Below are 19,745 nucleotides of genomic sequence, written 5' to 3'. Positions count from 1 at the left end.
TTGCAGTATCTATCTTAGCCTTCATATGTAAACTAGTGTAAAGTATACAGATGAAAGGCATATTGATACTGATTATTTATGTTTATGCTTAATAGTACCAATAGGAAAGGGTATAGGGTTGGCATGTTTTTTTGTTCATCCTAAGTGGCAATGTAACACCGACAGACTCTGGTCGTCAGTGGGCAAGGTTGAACTTGGGACCTCTGGAGCTGAATATGTGAGCCTCTACCGCATGTGATTGTTAGCTAAGGCAGTAGCAGACTCATTAATCTCTCTTTAAGTGGTCTCAATGCTACTACATAGGATAGAGAACCACACGCAGGAGGTGTGTGGGTTACAGCAGCTCCTGCCAAATCCACAGGAATAGGCTGTTCTGGGATGCTTTTCTTATTTCAAACTATTAAGCAAACTCTTTCCTGTGTTGTATTGTTTTTCTTCATTCCTGTTAGAGAGTAAAGTGTGTAGTTGGGATAATCTTGTGAAGTTCCTTTTCTCTTTATTAAAAAATAGAGATCCACATGCACTGCCCATACTCTAAATCAGGGGTGGGCAAACTACGGCCTGCCAGCTCTTTTAATCTGGCCCTTGAGCTTCCGCTGGGGAGTGGGGTCTGTGGCTTGCCCCTCTCCGGCACTCCAACCTGGGAGCAGGATTGGGGGGGTGCTCCATGCAGTTCCCAGAAGCAGCAACATGGCCCCCCTCTGGCTCCTACGAGTACCGCGGCCAATGGAACGGCTGGGGAGGTGCCTGCGGACGGGGCAGCGTGCAGAGCCACCTGGTTGCACCTCCGTGTAGGAGCAGGAGAAGGGACATGCTGCTGCTTCTGGGAGCCCCTTGAGTTAAGTGCCGCCCGGAGACTGCAGCCTAGAGCCTCCCCCCACGCCCGAACCCTGATCTCCCTCTTGCCTGCAAAACCCCTCAATCCCAGCCTGGCGCACCCTCCTGCACCCCAAACCTCTCATCCCCAGCCCCATCCCAGAGCCTGCACCCCCAGCTGGAGCCTGTGCCCCTTCCAGCACCCCAACCCGCACCCCACCCTGCGAACCCCTTGGTCCCAGCCCGGAGCACTCTCCTACACCCCAAACTCTCCTCATCCCCAGCCCACTCCAGAGCCCTTCCCCCCACCCCCCTACAGCCCACTCCCCTGTCTGCAGCCCGGAGCCCTTTCCCGCACCCTGAACACCTCATTTCTGCCCCATCCTGAAGCCCCTACCCCCCAACCAGAGACCTCACCCCATCCCGCACCCCAACCCCAATTTTGTGAGCATTCATGGCCTGCAGGCAATTTCTATTCCCAGATGTGGCCCTCGGGCCAAAAAGTTTGCCCACCCTTGCTCTAAATCCATAGCTGACTAAACTGATGCCAAATGGGAATGCATGTTTACTGTGTTTTGTTTAATATGGTCAGTGATTGAAGGTAATGCTCTTTGTGGTCCTTTGAAGGTTGGTAAGAAACCACAGATATGTGTACTGCCATATAAATAAATTAGCATGGTCTACCCACCACTGTGGCAACTTGGTTAGCAGCTTAAGTTCATTCCTAGGCTCCCCTTTAGGCTTTGACTTAAACTGCTAACTGGAGTTGCCATGTTTTTGCTGCTATTTTAATCCAAGTTAGCTAACCTGAGTTAAGGACACACCTTTTTTTCCAGTGCAGACATACCCTTAAACTCATATAACTTTGCTCATCTGAGTAATTCCTCCCATTGAAGCCAATTAAAGTTACACACATGTAAATGTTCATGGGAACAGGGCCAAGGTAATATATTTTATTATTTGTGTGCATCCTTCTCTCTCAACAGATTGATAAATATAGAGTTTTAGGTCCCAGTACAGCCAAATCTTAACTTTACAAATGTGAGTATTCCATTGACATCAATGGGACTACTCATGTGTCTAAAGTTAAGTGTAAGTCTTGTCATAGTTGGAGCCTTATTGTGGATATGGATGCTTTTTTGTTTTGTTTTAGAGCTTTTTGAGACACCTGCTACTACCACAAATCTAGCAGTAAATACAATATCCGCTAAAAGAAAAGGAGTACTTGTGGCACCTTAGAGACTAACCAATTTATTTGAGCATAAGCTTTCGTGAGCTACAGCTCACTTCATCGATGAAGTGAGCTGTAGCTCACGAAAGCTTATGCTCAAATAAATTGGTTAGTCTCTAAGGTGCCACAAGTACTCCTTTTCTTTTTGCAAATACAGACTAACACGGCTGCTACTCTGAAACCTGTCAATATCCACTAATGTATTCCATTTTATTTTTCCTTTTTTGCTGTTACAATTTTATTATGGAAAGCTATGGAAGATGATGATGATGTAAAACTTGAAGAAGAAATAAATATAGAATTGAGCAGAATCAGTGTTACTTCCCTTGAAGCGGATGATTTCAACACTGATTTATCAGCAGAAGCTTGGAGTGATGGTGAAACAGTAAGTGTTTAATGGAAACAGGAGGGAGAGTACTTCCTTTACTTTTCATGGCAAATGTGTGTCTTTTGTGGAGGCCTCTTGCATTCCTGCTTTTCTAAGGTACTTGGAAGTGTACTATAGGGTGGATTTCATTTAAATCACTAGTCAGGAAGACTCAATTTAATCATGGATTTCTACATAAAAGTGCATTCTTGTTGGTTTTTATAACCTTAATACATATTCTTCACAACTCAGAGATAGATGTAGGTTTCATTTTTAGAAGGTACACACTATACATTTTTAAAGTGATTTATTTTGAAAACTTTTCAGATTAGTTTTACAGATATATCAGAAAATGAATGATTGTTTGGTTATTTCATTTACCAAAGGTAATTGAAACAGATATTTATGAAGTCATTGGGAGGTGAACTATCTCCAATTCAACAGGTTAATCATTAATATTTGGAGGATTTTCTTGCCATGATGTATTAGGAGGAGAACATCAACAGACAGACATATAAATTGTTTTATTTAACTAAAACAACAACAATATGTATTCTGGATTTTTTTCTTCAACAGCAAACATATGATATTTTAACAAAACAAGCATATGAATTTTTGAATTTAAACATTCAAGTTTTTATAAAATCAGGTTTGTTTTTGTTAAAATAACTTTTTTTAAAAAAAAAAATATTTCAAATCAACTATGTCAGCCAGGTCAACACGAGAAACTTAAAATATTGGCTTCTGCAGCTAACTCAGTCGTCTTCACCTTCATTTTCCTGTTTGTTCATAATATGGAAAAGAAAAACAAGCTTTCCTGCTTTTTCAGGTCCCAAACGATTTCTCAATTTGGAATGAATTAGTCCAAAGGAAGAAATTTTTCTTTCTACACTAGCAGAAGAAGCTACTGCTGTTAAAAGTGAGATGATCTCTTCAACAGTCTCTGAATCCAAGTGCTTAAGTGATTTCCATCAGTTCACTGGTTTGACTTTCTTTAAAACATCATCAGCAAACATATATTTCTTGAATGGTTTGCTCTGAAGTTTATTATAGTTGGCATTATGGAGGGCTGATTGCTGGATGTCCATTTCATAGCCAACTCCTCTTCTTCAGCAGTTAAGGTTTGACTTGGTACTGAGTATTGAGAATATTTGCAAGAAAATGAGCTGGAGATAGTGCTTGTCCCATTCGTTTTTTTAATGCTTGTGATTTAACTCTGTCATTGCATATTTCTCTTATTAAGATCTCACTCAGTTCCTTCCAAATTTCAACAGCATCAGCAATAAAACAGCTATTTCCCTGCATTTTGTTCAAGGCGACAGAAATAGGCTTCAGGGGACTCAGCATATGTTCAACATTTCTCTTAAGCCCAATGTTGAGAACTTTGGCTGTGACAGTGCCATCTATTTTTTTACGATTTTGTTCACAAACTGTCATCAGATTAGGCCAGTTCTTGATATAGTGCTCAAAACAGTCCACTACTGAGTTCCATCGCAAGTCTTGTGGGAGAGTTAGCTTGGTTCCTCCCACTTTTTTCAGAGCAGGTACTGCAAAGTGGTTGTTACGGAAGTATTTTGCAATTTCAACATTAGGCTTTATTTCTGGAACACTGAAGTCTTTGGCTAGGGGGTGCATCCAATGAGCACTGAAACCATATGTTATTAGCTTGGGGACTGTGTTCTAAATTTCTTCTCATCTTGGATACATTTGCAGCACTGTCTGTGACCAAGCTGCGTACTAGACATTTGAATTGTTTTTCACAGTTTGTTATAGCTTTTACTGCTACTTCTTGTAAGTATTCTGCTGTGTGTGCATTTCCTGAGGTATCAATTGTTTCTGTAAGGAAGACATCTGCTTCTTCTGTTGTCACACAAGCACACACAACAGGATCATTGAGGACATCCACCCATCAAGACTCAGGTGAACAATTTCACCCTCTAGACCTTTTGCACACTGCTCAATTTCTCTTTCATACACTTATCCAGCAATTTGCCTGCGACATCTGCTCCATCGGGTGGACTGTATCCTGGTCTTAATGACTGAACCATGTTAATGAAGTGTGGGTTCTCAATCATACAGAAAGGAGAGTTTGTTGCATAAACAAACCGGGGAATTTTTTCATCAATTACTTCTTTTTGTAATCTGCTGATTCTTATCACAAATTTATCTATGGTTGTTTATGGAGGAAGGAGACTTTTTTTTTTCTTTCTGCTACAGGTGATATACTGTGGCTATGTGACATGCATGATGTGACTAAAACACTATCATTGGCAGATAACTCTGAAACTATTGGAAAATGATGGTGATCTTGAAGGTGGATAATCTTCAGAATCCTGGAATTGAGGATGGATTCTCCTAAACAAAATAAGTCAATGTACGGTAGTTATTTAATTATTATTACCATACTGCTCATTTACTCATTGCGTTCACTGACACTCAATACTACTTTAAAGGTGAAATTGTAAAAGGAAGATCTGCCTATTTCAGCTATTTATTTTTTTTTATCAAACTGCATCTAAAATGATAGTACCATAGAGTAACAACTATATTTTTTGCTCAAACATGAGAATTCAAGAATAGTCCAGAGTGAAGACAGGCAGTCCTTAAGAAAGAAGTATGAAATAAAAAATTTTACCGACCTGAAGATCCTGCATGTTCAGACATGTTCCTTTCATCATCTTCAACGCAGCTTCCTCCTGAGAAGGAACACTTCTCGTGATGTTATTTCATTCGGACAACCAGGCCTTGCATTTCTTTGTTGTACTGTTTGCATTTTTCACGCATCCCTGTCTTACCCACAGGTAGAGGAACTTCATTAAAATATTTCCAAACTGGAACTCTTTTATGGCCTGCTGCCATTATAGGTTTTCCCTCCTAGTGAGAGAATGGTATGGTAGATCTCAAATCTATGAAGGTTATACTCAGAAAGACCTCAAGACTTCTGGAATATGCTGCTCAAACAGTTTCACTTTTGTTTCTACTGCCTGTCCCTCCCTTCTCACATTTATCTCCAGACTTCTTCTCCTTCTCCAGATCTTTTCTGCCCCCAACAATCTTCTATTCATTGGAACTTTTTGAAACTTTGCAGTCTCTTAGAAAGAGGTAAGGGATTGGCTCTGTGTACACAAATTTGTAAAGGGACAGTAGGGTTGAGGTCTGTTATTTTTCACCTCTCTATATTATTTATCTATTTATTTAAAAAACATTTTTGCTGTTAACAAGCATGTTATCTCTGGAGACACAAATCCAGTTTGAGAACTACAAAAGGCCACGTCTACACTACCCGCTGGATCGGTGGGTAGTGATCGATCTATCGGGGATCGATAGACATGTAGATGTGATTAAATCGATCCCTGATCGCTCTGCTGTCGACTCCAGATCTCCACCACGGAGAGAGGTGGAAGCGGAGTCAACTGGGGAGCGGCGGCCGTTGATTCCGCGCTGCGAGGACGCGAAGTAAGTGATTCTAAGTCGATCTAAGATACGTCGACTTCAGCTACGCTATTCTCGTAGCTGAAGTTGCATATCTTCGATTTCCCCGCCCCAGTGTAGATCAGGCCAAAGTAACTAAGCATCTCTGATGGTATCTTCTAGACTAAGCACTGAGTCTCATTGAATAGATAGAAAGATTAACCTAAATAATCTATACAGAAGCCCCTGGAACCCCATAAAATTGGAACTCATTTACAAAACTTTTCTTAAACATTACATTAATATATTGTCTCATACTATAGAATTAGAATTTATAATCTCTATTCCATGATGAGATATCTTTGAGCTATAATGTGTCTTAATTAAAACTATCTTTAGATTGCTTTTTTTCCTCAAAAAGCATTTTATCAAAAAAAAAAATCCAATTTAAATTTTAAAAAATCTGATTTTTATTTAAAAAAAAAAAGAAATAATTGATTTTTGCCCACCCTGGTGTAGTACAGATATGAGAAAGTCTAGATGACTAATGCGCTATTTCCTAATATTTATTCCCTGGAGGAAAACTTCCTTCAAATGTATCCTACTCCTATTAATTGAGCTCCATGAAAATGTAAATTTGAAGTGACAGATAAGCACCTGAAATAAACTGATATTAAAGAAATACCTATTGTGAACTGTGTATTTAAAAGGGCATGTGTTAAAAGAAAGCTATTTATGGGATATAGAATGAGTTGCAAACTGACTTTCAGAAAACTCAAATTGGTAGGTCGGGCATTCTGCTGAAGTCACAAGATCAAATTCCAGTGGATTGTAATTTTTGACAGAACCTTTCGATGTTAAAGATGGGTGAACTTTAAAAGATGATAAGATAGATAAAAGTTGTGATGTTAACCAAATTAATCTTTGGTCTTAAAAATTTGGCTTGCAAATTTTGCAAGAAGACGCTGTCTTGTACAATACTTCCCGAGTTTTGATTCTTTCCATATAAATTAATCCCTTTAGTTTCCCCCCTCTCCCCGCTTTTTTTAAGCTGTCTTCTGAATTCTATCCAGTTGATTGAGACAAGGTAGACGAGGTAATACTTTTTATTGTGGGCCAACTTCTGTTGGTGGAAGGTACAAGCTTTTAGCGTCATAGAGCTCTTCTTTGGTATGAGAAAGGTAACCACGGTGTTGCAGACATTCCCTTCCCCATACCTGCTTACCTTCCCCATACCCGAGGAAGAAGCTAAAAGCTTGTACCTTCCACCAACAGCAATCGATCCAATATCCTGGGACCAACACAGCTACAACAACGCTGCATTCCATTGACAGACATAATTCTGGTATATGCCTAGAATTATATGTAGTATTCATAGAATCATAGAACTGTAAGGGACCTTGAGTGGTCATCTAGTCCAGTCCCCTGCACTCAAGGCAGGACTAAGTATTATCTAGACCAGTGCTACTCAAAGTGGTGGTCCACGGACCGGTGCTGGTCCGCGAGCCATTGGCTGCCAGTCTGCGTGCACATTGGGGAAAAAAAAATTGCTGGTCCCCCACATCAGATAGCTTGAGAAGCACTGTCTAGACCATCACTGACAGGTGTTTGGCCAACCTGCTCTTAAAAATCCCCAATGATGGAGATTCCACAACCTTCCTAGGCAATTTATTCCACTGCTTAACCACCCTGACAGGAAGTTTTTCCAAGTTTTTCCACTGTCCAATCTAAACCATCCTTCTGCAATTTAAGCCCATTGGTTCTTGTCCTATCTCAGAGGTTTAGAAGAACATTTTTTCTCCCTTCTCCTTGTAACAACCTTTTATGTACTTGAAAATTGTTGTTATGTCCCCGATCAGTCTTCTCTTCTCCAGACTAAACAGTCTGGTCTACTCTAGACCACCAAGTCCTACTATTCATTTTCTTGGAGTACTTCCAACCTCATCAAAATCAGAAAGTTCCTCAAGAACACCAAGAATACTGCATGCTATTCTAGGCACCTACATACCAGAATTATGTCAATCAGCTGGATGGAATTCAGAAAAGAGCCAAGAGGGGAAGGGGAGAAGTAAGGGAGAAAATAGATTAATATATGTGTAAAGATTAACAGAACTGCATACTGTCTTCTTGTAGGCCTTCAATCCTAAAGTCAGTTCTCCATGGGCTCTGGGGTCCACCTACACAGAGGGTCAGGCCCTTAGTAATTCAGTACATATAGTCGTTGGAAAAAGTTATCTGGAGGGTAAAAAATCATGAAGACAGAGAAGTTGCTAAAGGTAGATCCAGTAGATTATAACTGGGAATCATGGGATGAAACTGAGAAAATAAAGATTTAAACTGAATTTCAGGAAATTTCTTAAGGTCAAAATTATGGAGGTTGGCACAGCACTTCTTTATATCTGAATTATGATGTCGGTAGTGTATAGGAATGTGGAAACAAAGCCCGAAAGTGAGATTGACCCGAACCTTTTTCAACCTTACTTTGTTAGGTTTGAGGTTTGGGTCAGTTCTCATAGGAACAGAGCATGTAGTGATGCCTGTTAAGGTTGCCTGACACTTTGCATTCTAATGCTCTGTTTTCACTTGTTTGTTTTTTTAAATCTAAATCACTTCATTTACTCCTTATATTGACCAATATATGATCATGGAAATAAATGTGTTTTTGGTAACAAACATTTTTATTGCTCTCCTTTGCCACCTCTTTTGGCTTCCTGCTCCCACCATCACTTATTCTCTGCTACCACTTTTCTGTAGGGATGCATCCTTGCTTCAAAGTCTTTGGACTATGACTGTAATCTCAAGGACCCATTGTGTTATTTCCATCATCAGAACCTTTTGTCTTCGTAAACTACCGCTGCCTATTGGCAGAGAGTTCCTAGAGCATTGGCCAGTGAGGATCTATTTAAAAACATAAGGCCTGATCCTGACAGTCATTAAGCACCTACAACTCCCACTAGAATAATGAATGTCAGGACCTCTCAATGTTCAGGGCCTCTGAGTACTAAGTGCTTCCTGAATGATGATGATCACCTTAATCTCCTCTTGATATAAAAAGGCATTGACACTCAGCAGCTCTCAGAAGGCACTGGGTTCTTCACAGGATCGGGACCCTTAATGAGGAAAAACAAATACAAATTCTGAACAATGAGGGTGAGGTCTCTCTTGCCCAGGTGAGCAATCTGCTGATGATATTCCACAGAACTGAGTTCACTCCTCTGCTTCCGGTTGCTCCTCTGTGCCTTTCTGCCTGTGACTTATGTAGTCATGGATAGAGTAGAGTACCAGTGAAAAGAAGTGAAATGGAGTACAGTGGGAGCAAAGATGTCATTTGCAGGCTCATCTGAGAAAGCTAAATTCTATGGTTAATTAATGTCCCTGGGTTAGGGTATAAATTCAGGACTGTACATTCCCTGGATGCACAATGGAATGCTCTCTGATGTCAGTAAGAAGTTTTTACAGAGATCAAGGAGACTATGTTGCCTTTATGTAGTAACTAAACATTTAAGTTATTTATTACTTGTTCAGTGCCTTCTTGTAATGCTCATCATTCTGAGGAAAATCTGTTCCCTTTCAGGTCACTGTGATCTCTGCCTTGTTTCCCCCCCTCCTCTGTTCTTTTCATTTCCATCCCTGCAGAAGCATCCTGTTCCCAACCTAGTGCACTTTGCTTCCATCCACTGAAATGATCAATTATTAAATAGTAGAGCTGCCTGAAAAAAACATAAATGAGAATTTTGCCCCACCAAAAATGTTGATTTGTCAAAACTGAAATGTTTTGTGGAAATGGATTGGTGTTGATGAAATTTTCATCGGGAGGTTTTTCAGGTCCAGCGCTTGAGAGAGGGAGAGACCCACCCACCCTAGGATAGCTGAAAGCCTGATGGTTAAGATACTTGCATAGAGTGTAGGGAACCAGGGGTTCCCAACTCAGGGTTGGGGACTTGAATCTCCTGGTCTCCTACATTTCGGGAAAGTACCCTAAGCACCAGGCTACAGCCTCATTCTCTTGCTGGCCCTCTGAATATTAAATTTATCTTAAGTAGAACAGTTCCATCAGAAGAGATTGAGAGAGACTGACTCTGTAATCTGGTGATTAGGGTATTTGCTGAGGACGTGGGTACTGAATCATTTGTCCTTTTGTTCAACTTGGATCAAACCAATAACAAAGAAAACAATATCAATTAGAAAGATGCTTCTAGAGGGCAGTAGTAATTAGATTGCTGTGAAATCTAAATGACTGTCAAATAATGAGTGACACAATAATGAAACAAGGCCTGACTGAAAAAATACATGATTTGTGGGAGGGAGTGTGTGTCCCTCACTAAAAAACTAATGTTTTAGTGACGGATGCGTACGGTATGTCTACACAGCATTTTGGAGTGAACCAGGAATGAGTCTCTCAACCTGGGTAGATAGTCTTGGCTAGTGGGGCTAGTGCTAGTGCTTTTAAAATAGCTATGTAGACAGACCCATGGACTTTAATTAAGAATGTTAAGTGTTTGCCTGTGGTCTTCACAGAGAGATGAACATACAGAATTTAATTTAAAATAATGTTTACTTCTAGTCTTCAGATGAATTACCAGAATCAGTTCTGTACTGTCTAAACTTTGTGAAGAACAGAAGTCAAAATGCTGAAAATTTTATACTGCAAGACTTGGAAGATGAAAAAACCACAAGTAAGCTGTGACTATAATAAATGTATGTGTGATGTGCCCCCCCCAAACCCTCATATTGACAGTGCAGACCAAACTAACAACCATCCATAATATAACATAAATAGTCAAATGCAACAAAACTATGAAATCTATTGCACCAACTTCAACTCATCACCTAGTATTGCAGCTCCTATACTCAGTCAGAGAACACCTGAAAATCACTAAGTAATGTAGCATGTAGTCTGGAAAATATGAGGTCCTGTATAGTATGGTATGCATCACTTTTATTACTACAAAACAGTTTGCAAAGGATTGGCTAGTAAATATGACAGTGATCAGTGATATGGAAATATTGGTTAATAGTTTATAGATTGCAATGCCAACGGCTTGAGGTGGTGTTGCTTTTCTAGCCTTCACAATAGCATGAAAAGTTTCTGTTGTTATAAGAGTTCTTAAAATCTGCATTCTTTTCTGCCTCATTGACTCAGACAAGGATATTCTAAAATTTCTGCATAATGTTAGACGGTCTGCAGAGATGGAAGTCCAAGGCATTTTACACATGTGCTGTATAGAGGACAAGTTGAAGTTGTCTTAATCTCATCCTTAATTCCTTCCTCATATCTTGCATAATTGATTCCTACCCTGCTACTGGGAAACCATCCAGGCTCCAGAATGTCACCACAGTCACTTCTAACTTCATTATTGTGGGATGCTGAAGAGTGATGCATAATGTGCCTTCCCTTCTTGTGTTTTGAAACCCCAATTCTGTGGACCACAAGGAATCAGTATTTCTCAACGACCGGTCCATGGACTGGTGCCAGCCCCTAAGATCTCCCTGACACAGTTTTTGAAGGCAGCAAGCCAGTCCTTGGTATCAAAAAGGTTGAGAAACACTGTTCCAGACTATTCAGGTCAATCATGAGTTTTCTATTTTCTTCCCCCCCCCCGCACCCCCACCCTACCGCACATGTTTAACGTTTGTAATCTCTAAAGACTTAATTCAGAAATAGCATTTGCTAGGGTGGATCTTTGCACCTGGGGCCACTGCTGGCAGGTCTTCTCACAGGATTGTTCTCTGAAATAGTAGTAGTCACCCTCTCTAGACCATGCTCTTGTTAGGGTCAGTCTTGTGAGGTGCTCAACACCCCTGCCTCCCACTGAAATTAGTGGGAGCTGAGGTAATTGAACACCTCAAAGACTGATCTCTTTGTTACTAAGTTACCCTAGTTTGTTGAGACTCCAAATCCCAGTTTAGTCAGAGTTTCCAGGTTTCACATCATTTGGTTGGGACCTCTTCTGAATAAAGTTAAGTGTTCCCTATTCATCCTTAGGGGAAGTTTCTTCCATTTTTCTCAGTAATAAGAATTATGTATATTCTAAATATAATTTATGTATATGCTTACTTATTTACCTTGTCCTTTAGGGAAGCTTCAATTTGTCACAGTTCTCATTCTAAAAAAGTAACCACCGCAGACTTATTACTTCCTACTACTGGAGAATGTTTAAATGTGTCTTGTCTTGTGGAGTAGTTTTCTTTGCATAGATGCTGTTGCCATAGATATTCTTTTTTTTTTTTACTCTAATATTTTATTTCTATATATCCAGTGCTTTAATTAGATTTAATTAATATTAACTGGACCTCTTCTTGTCTGAGTGGATTTGGTGTTTTTCTTAAAATAGTACCTATGGCGTACGCTTTTAAAGCAAAAACACATTGTGTTTCAGATTTTGGATTTTATGGACAGATAATAGGGAACTAGCATTCACCAGAATTATACTACTTAGATTAAGACATCTTCTCCCAATGTCCTTTTTTCTCCCCCTTCCCTCCTCAGGTGATATCTATCGAGTAATTTCTAGCCCGGCTTCAGAGTACTTGGCAGAGTTGGCTTCTGAATACAATGAAGATCCAGATGCATTGAAGAAGAGGGTATTCTATGTTTAAACCATCTTTATAATAGATTCAGATAATCAGTTTCTTTTTTGGACCCAGTCTTACAATGACCAATGCACATGCTTAAATTTACACACTCTAAGTAGTTCCCATGGGACTAGTGGTGCACATGGTGTATAAGGGGAAGCATTTGCATGTGGTTTTGCAGGTTGGGGTCCTTGATTGTGATATACTTAGTCCACAGATCATGAAGTTATAACATTTGGTATAAATGTCTTAAGTGGTGGGGATGAACATTAAATGACTATAATAGACTTGGTCTATCAATTATTCATATTTAATCCAGTGGCAAAATGTCATTTTTATCATATAACATTTTTATAGTGTTCATTTTTAAATTTATCTATTATTTTACCATTTTCTGTTTCTTTTCATTATTAGGATTATGAGATCACTAACATAATTCATTTATTGACAAGGTTTTGCTGTTTCATGGAAAATGTAAAAAGAATTATGACTGGAATTTTCAAGTCCGACTCATGGAGTTAGGCACATAATTTCCATTGAATTTCAGTGGTATTCAGTTGCCAAACTCTCATAGGTACCTTAGAAAACCTGAACCTATATTTTAAAAACAGTTCAGTTCTGTTTATGTACCACCTTTTACTTGTTTCCCCGTTTTTACCAGTGAGCACTGTATAAAATATGAAGTTTAATTACATTAAGAGAGCATTTTCTTGTGACCGTCCTGTTTGTGACAGCACAATTATTTACTGTGATGGTGGTTATATCACAAATGTAGAACTATACCTACACTGTGCAGATGATCAATACGTAGCGGGAGTAGATCAATTCTTGGCAGTGAAGAACAAGGGAAGAAAAATTAGATGTGATCCATGCAGTGTTGTTTTCAAATAATGTTTTTTCAGTTTCCCTGTGTGATAAATTCCACTATTTAATGCCATAGTAGAATTAATTTATACATATGGTACTTGCATTTACTTGTGCAATTTCTTACAAAAAATATATTTTGACCATTTCCCTTTCAATATACAAAATATAAGAAAGCACTACAATCTTTTGGGAACTGCTCCAAATATTCCTTACCCTAGAAAATAACATTCTAATTTTAAATATATTTGTGTGACACTGATGCCTAAAGGCTGCAGTTAGGGATCAGAGCCCCCAGATTGCTAAACTCTGGACAATGAAGATGAAGTCCCTGACCCAAAGTCTTTATCTGAAATGTTCTGGATTGTTATAGCTTCATCCCATTTCATTTCATCATGAGAATGTGTTTGGTTTTATACAGATACTGTGTGAAATAGAAAATGAAGAACTGCAGACCAGTGCAACTTCAGACAGTAATAGTCAACCCATCAATGAAGATACAACTTGCAGTGTGGTTGCTGATGAGCACTCTGTCACAGGTAAACAAACAATATTAATTTATTTGTGCTGCTAATTAGTGCATACTAATATTGCTGAATAAAATATTTCTTCTGCTCTGTTTTTTTTTATGAGAATAGTTAAGGCAGTCCAGTACAATATATATTACAATGCATAGGTGCCAACTCTGTGGGTGCTCCGGGCTGGAAAAAAAATAGTGGGTACTTAGCACGCACTGGTAGCGCCCCCCCCCCCCAATCAGCTTCTCCCTTTCCGCCCCCAGCGCCTCCCACCCGCAGCGGATCAGCTGTTTGGCAGTGTGCAGGAAGCTCTTGGGGGAGGAGCGAGGGTGGGACACGCTCTGGTGAGGGGGCGGAACATGTCGAGAAGAGGCAGGGCAGGGGTAGGAAGAGGCAGAGCGGGGTGCAGGTTTGGGGAAAGGGGTGGAGTGGGGGTGGGGCCTGGGGTGGAGCAACAGTCAAGCACCCCCTGGCAACTCAGAAAGATGGCTCCTCTGTTACAATGGGATTTAGAACCTGATTCTGGAAGTGGAGCTACTTAGGCAGATGCCTGCATTTATCCAGTTGTAGGATTGGGATCTTAACTTCTTATTCTTGTTCCTTTCTAAAGTCTTGATAATAAGTTTATTTTAAATAGCATTATACACAGATGACTTAAGTAATATAGTTTGTTAGCTAATTTCATTTGCTGATTGGTACATTTGGCCCAGTTTCTGATTTTGGGACTTTTTAAGTATGCTTAGCCAATCTTAATATTTGTTAATTTCGGGGGGGTTACATTAAGGGCCGCATCTGCAGAATGTGGCTTTGGTGTGAATACACACAGCCTGAACGTGCAGTTTTTTTGCATAAGTAAATCCAATTTAAATGCCCAGATTGAGTGCAAATAAACTTTGTATGTGTCAGTTCTCTTGTTTCTCCATGCAAAACATAGTATGAACACAAATGGAAGTTCTATTGTGGCCACTGATCATTTGTTTTATAGACTATTCACTTTAAATGTCACCCTCCAAAATGGCCTCTGTATTCTACTGTGGTAGAATACAGAAGCCTTAAAAGCCCCTATGTGGCTAAGGGAAAATTGCCCTGGTGCCTCCATGGGTAGGACTGCTCCTAAACAGTCCTACACAGACCTCCTTACAAATCCTGGCATAGTGGGCATGTATGTTTGTGGCAGATCCTTAGGCTGGAGTGAGTAGGCCTATAGAACTGTGGGCATTTTGTGCAGTGCTGGCTCTTGTAGGCAGCCCATAATAGATTGCCGGAATTTAGAACAGCTCCATGGACTGCCACGTTCTGCTCGTAGCGCTTTTTCAGCCCTGGGAGCAGCAACTCCTGCTTTAGGGCTTCAAGTTGTAGGCTGTACAAACACAAAATCTTACTCATATTGTTTTCTTTTCAATCCATTAAATTATTTCATGATTTCAGATAAGTAATTACTATGAGCTGAGACTTTTAGTTAAAAGGTGTGTTTGCTTAAATTCTTGTAGATAATGGTGACATGACCATTAGCTTTACTTACCATGAAGTAGAGGAAAGGTGCAGGCAAGAATTTGAGCTGTGGGAGGAGCGACAAAAAGAACTTGAAGACCAGAAAACGAAAAAGCTGAAAGCTGAGAGGGAAATAGAGGAAAAACAAAATGAAGAGGAAAAGAAAAGAAGGCAACTGTATCTGGAGGAATTTGAGGCTGAAAGGATGAAGTTAGAGGTGCTTCATAAGGTAACATTTTAACAAAAAAAAAAAGGAGTACTTGTAGCACCTTAGAGACTAACCGATTTATTTGAGCATGAGCTTTCGTGAGCTACAGCTCACTTCATTGGATGCATCCGATGAAGTGAGCTGTAGCTCACGAAAGCTCATGCTCAAATAAATTGGTTAGTCTCTAAGGTGCCACAAGTACTCCTTTTCTTTTTGCGAATACAGACTAACACGGCTGTTGCTCTGAAACCTGTCATTTTAACAAAAACATGTACAACATACCCCTTTATTTATCTGGACTACTTGAACATACAGATCAATGCTGAAGAGGGGGGAAAAAAGTACCCTCTCAAATCTCTGCACATCCCCACACTTCTGGTTCCAAAGAGAAATACTGCTGAGAATAGATCATGTAGATCTTTGTATTGATTGTCTCTCGTCCCTGTTTTGATCAGCTGTGAACTATTTAACAAAGCTGACATTTAAATTGTCATAGTTAGGCTTTATCATTATTAGTAAGTATTTATGGTATGGTATCAGCCAAAATCCCTGGACAAGAATGGAATCCCAGAGTACTAGATGCTGTATAGATACTAGAGCAACTCATAAAAAGGCCTTTTTCATGGAAAATTTTCCAACTTTTTGGTGAAAAATCCAAAACAAAATATTTTGGCTGAAAGCCAAACACTGCTATGGTGCCTCCTGGGATTTGTAGTTCTGTTTCTTGTGCTCCAGTTCTTTTCTTTTTATGTTGTTCTCCTTGGTCATATTATGTCTGCCCAATGCACCAGAGTTCCCTCATAGTGAAGTGAAGTGGTTGCATCATGGAAGAGGTAGTCTGGCTGGGGATCTCAGGCCATAGAGAAGAATGAGGGCATAAGAAAAATGAATTACAGCTCCTATGAAGCACCTGATTCAGATATCTGATTTCAATTTTTTTGGTTTTCAGCCTAAATATTCAGGCTGAAATATTTTGGTGTTGAGGAATCTGCTTTTTTGATGAAAATTTTCCGTTTACTGTGAATTTTTTTGTGAAAAACTTCATTTCATCGAAACCCCGGTTTTCTGTCAAAACTGTTTTCGTGTAAAAATTTTCATGTAGCCATAGGAGACATTGTTCCTTCTTCAAAAAGCTTATGAACTTCAGAATTATACACTATTCTAATGGGGGTAGTTCACACTTCTGTCAGTGCATTTGTTTCAGACTTAGACATAATTGCATCAGTTAGCCTGTGTGCATTTTGAAGGATCTCTTCATGTCCCATAAGGATAGACACTTTTTTAATTCTCAACAATAGATTGGAGATTTTGAAGAACAAGATGGCAGTTATTTACCAAAGTAAAGTAAAGTACCAAGTTGCTGACCTGGTTTTGTCTTTCAAGGTGTGACCAAATGGGTGACACTGAATCTAAGTTTTTAGCTACTTTTTTTTTGTTTGTTTGTTTTGTTTTGTCTTGATTCAACCAACCTCACTGCTTATTATATTTCAGGTATCAGCACAAAATAAGTGGATCTTTGGAGAATGCTATTTTTATAGTCAGCTATGATTTTAGTGAGTTACATAATGAAATATATTAAAATAATTGATATAAGGTTACTTGTTATACAGCAGCAACAAGCTATGATGGAAGATGAGTTACTGAAAGAAAAGGAAGTTTGGAGAGAGAAGTTTAGGCAACATGAGGTAATTTGTACACATGAGCTTTTGTCAAAAAGAATTTGAATGTTATTGTACTATGCTTGAAAGATACTTTCATTGTTATGAAGGAAAACACAATCAAATTTAATGATTTATACCATGTGTGTTAAGAAAGTTTACCTGTGTGTGGTTTTAAAAAAGAAAAAGTTTTTGAAATTTGTGAAAGCAGCCCTTCTTTTAAGAGGGTTAACTCTGGCTGAGCAGTCCATTTCTCTTCTTGTTTGAGTATCTGCAAATAGCTCTCAAGTTCTCCAGCTAAACAAAACTTTTGGCCAACTTTACAAACTGGAGTTTGTCTCCATGTACTGATAAGAAGACAATCCTGTGTCCAGACTTACCTGGAGAAATGTAGAAGAAACCATATTAGCAGAAAGTAAAATACCTTTTAAGAATAAATCTATGTCTATCTTGTTTCACATATTACAATTACATCTTAAGGAAGAGTTCAATAATTCAGATGCTGAATAAAATGTATTTCCATTGTCGTTTTGGCACAGGAATTGATCAAAAGACTACAGTTGCAAATAGAAGAGGAAAAAAGGGCTTTTGAAGAACAGAAAGCAAAAGAAAGACAACACTTGGCAGAGCAGTGGAATACAGCAGCTGTGAAAATCCAAGCTAGATTTAGAGCATTTATTGTGTACAGAAAATATGCTCCTATCTTAAAAGAATGGAAAGCAGAAATTAAAAGGAAGAAGGAACTGCAACAAAAAATGGAGAGAGAAAAGAGAGAAAAAGAAGAAAAAATGAGGAGACGGATGCAAGAAAGGAAGCAAAAAGAAGAGGAGGTGAGAAAGAGACAAGAAGAAATAGAAAGACAAGCTCATATGGAACAGATGAGGAGACGTGAGGAATATGAAAAGAAGAAAGTAAGTCTGAGGCTTGAACGAGAAAAAAGCCTGCAACTAGAAGGACCTAGAGGGCAACAAGGAGCAAAACAAAAAGACAAAATAGCAATAAATATAGAAAATAGAGACAAAGACACAAAAAATACAAAGAAAGAAAAAGAGAGAGAAAATATAAAAGACCTAAGAGAACAGGAAAAGGAGCAGAAGAAACAGATAGTGGAAATAAAAGAACAGGAAGAGAATCCAGAAAAAAAACATGTTGGAAAGATACAAGAGGCAAATAATTCAGAGAATCCAAAAGACAGAAAACAGACACCACCAAACTCTGAGAAGAAAGAAGAATCTCGTGAAAAAAGTAATGAAAATGAAGATGGGTATGTGATGACACATACAGGAAAAAGTTCCCTACAAACTATAGATCTTGATAAAAATACAAATATGCTGGATAGAGAAGCCATTGTTCTTGTAGCTAATGATGCAGTCGCAAATAAGGAAAACAGTATGCACAACAGTCAGTGGAATTTGGAGGCCCAGCCAGAGAACAGGAACAGTGAACACAAAATGCAATCGTGTAAGTTTGAAACAATTAAAACAGCAGAGGTTGTGATGAAGGAAATTCAAGAGGGAGTTGCTGAGGATTGGGACAAAAGTGAGAGTGTAATTAAGTATTTTGAGAGGCCACTAACACTACCTGATGATGTTGAAAAGAAGAGGCTAACGTGGATGACAACGTGTAAACCCTGGTCTAAAATTTATAGGGAAAACCAAAGAAAGAAAGTCATTAAAAGAAGCAGACCAAGAAAAACCTCAGCTAGTAAGATGCCTCCATTAAGTATAGAAATGATTATTCAGTGTGGCCCTTGGAAAGCCCTCCAACAGGTAACTAAATACTGTAAGTAATTCTTAAGCAGTGATTTACATGAGAGCTGACTGGACACGTGAGGTGGAATTTTCAAAACTGCCAGCGTTGGCCTAATTGGTTTTCCCATTGACTTCTTCAAAGGGAAAACAATGAGGCCAATGTTGAGTGCTTTTGGAAATCCTGCTTGTGGTGCTGAATCTTTGTTTTCAGCTGCTAAACTGCATTAAGTCACAGCTGAAAATACATAGTTTCCTAACATTATTTTTCCATGTAAGAAATTGCTTTATTGAAACAAGGATGTTCTGTGACTGGGATAGGAAGTGGTGCATAAGACAATGTCTCTATCAAAATGTGGTTCACACTGATAAAATGGCCCAGAACTGCAGAACAGTTTATTTTAATGCAAAAGAGGCTGGCACATATTTGTACTATTGTCATCTGACTTTTATCAACTGTGACAGGGTTGGGCCAGATGGCTACAGGAGAGTAATAGAAAGCAGATATATTAGCCCCAGGTTAAGCAGGTCCCTTTTCCCTGGGTAAGGTAACAGGGAAGGTTCCAGAACAATCAGGAACCTTCTGGAGACAGTTAAGACAGACAGGCTGATTAGAACACCTGTAGCCAATCAAGAAGCTGCTAGAATCAATTAAGGCAGGCTAATCAGGGCACCTGAGTTTAAAAAGGAGCTCACTTCAGTTTGTGGTGCACGGGTAAGGAGCTGGGAGCAAGAGGTGCTAGGAGCTGAGAGAGAGAATGCATACTGTTGGAGGACTGAGGAGTACAAGAATTATCAGACACCAGGAGGTGAGGATAAAGAAGGCATTGGGAGGAGGCCATGGGAAAGTAGCCCAG

At 39.3% G+C, this 19,745-nt stretch overlaps 1 protein-coding gene across 5 annotated transcripts in view; it reads left to right on the top strand.

Annotated features, from left to right (window-relative positions):
* LRRIQ1 (leucine rich repeats and IQ motif containing 1) overlaps positions 1-19,745 on the top strand; it is a 167,751-nt gene that overhangs the window by 4,291 nt on the left and 143,715 nt on the right. For 2 of the 5 annotated variants that reach the window (XM_007069607.4, XM_037885650.2), the window contains exons 2-8: positions 2,299-2,432; positions 10,390-10,501; positions 12,316-12,410; positions 13,687-13,804; positions 15,274-15,503; positions 17,093-17,167; positions 17,680-18,909. In XM_007069607.4, the coding sequence (XP_007069669.2) occupies positions 2,301-2,432; positions 10,390-10,501; positions 12,316-12,410; positions 13,687-13,804; positions 15,274-15,503; positions 17,093-17,167; positions 17,680-18,909 (1,992 nt within the window). In that variant the 5' untranslated portion in view covers positions 2,299-2,300. Of the gene's footprint in view, positions 1-2,298; positions 2,433-10,389; positions 10,502-12,315; positions 12,411-13,686; positions 13,805-15,273; positions 15,504-17,092; positions 17,168-17,679; positions 18,910-19,745 lie in introns of those variants that run through there. The other 3 variants (XM_037885640.2, XM_043546892.1, XM_043546886.1) reach the window with 3 other exon arrangements.

This window comes from Chelonia mydas, chromosome 1, assembly GCF_015237465.2.
Source record: "Chelonia mydas isolate rCheMyd1 chromosome 1, rCheMyd1.pri.v2, whole genome shotgun sequence".
Classification (NCBI taxonomy): Eukaryota; Metazoa; Chordata; order Testudines; family Cheloniidae; genus Chelonia; species Chelonia mydas.
The sequence above is the reverse complement of the archived record's forward strand: the minus strand, read 5'-3'. Positions and strand labels throughout refer to the sequence as shown.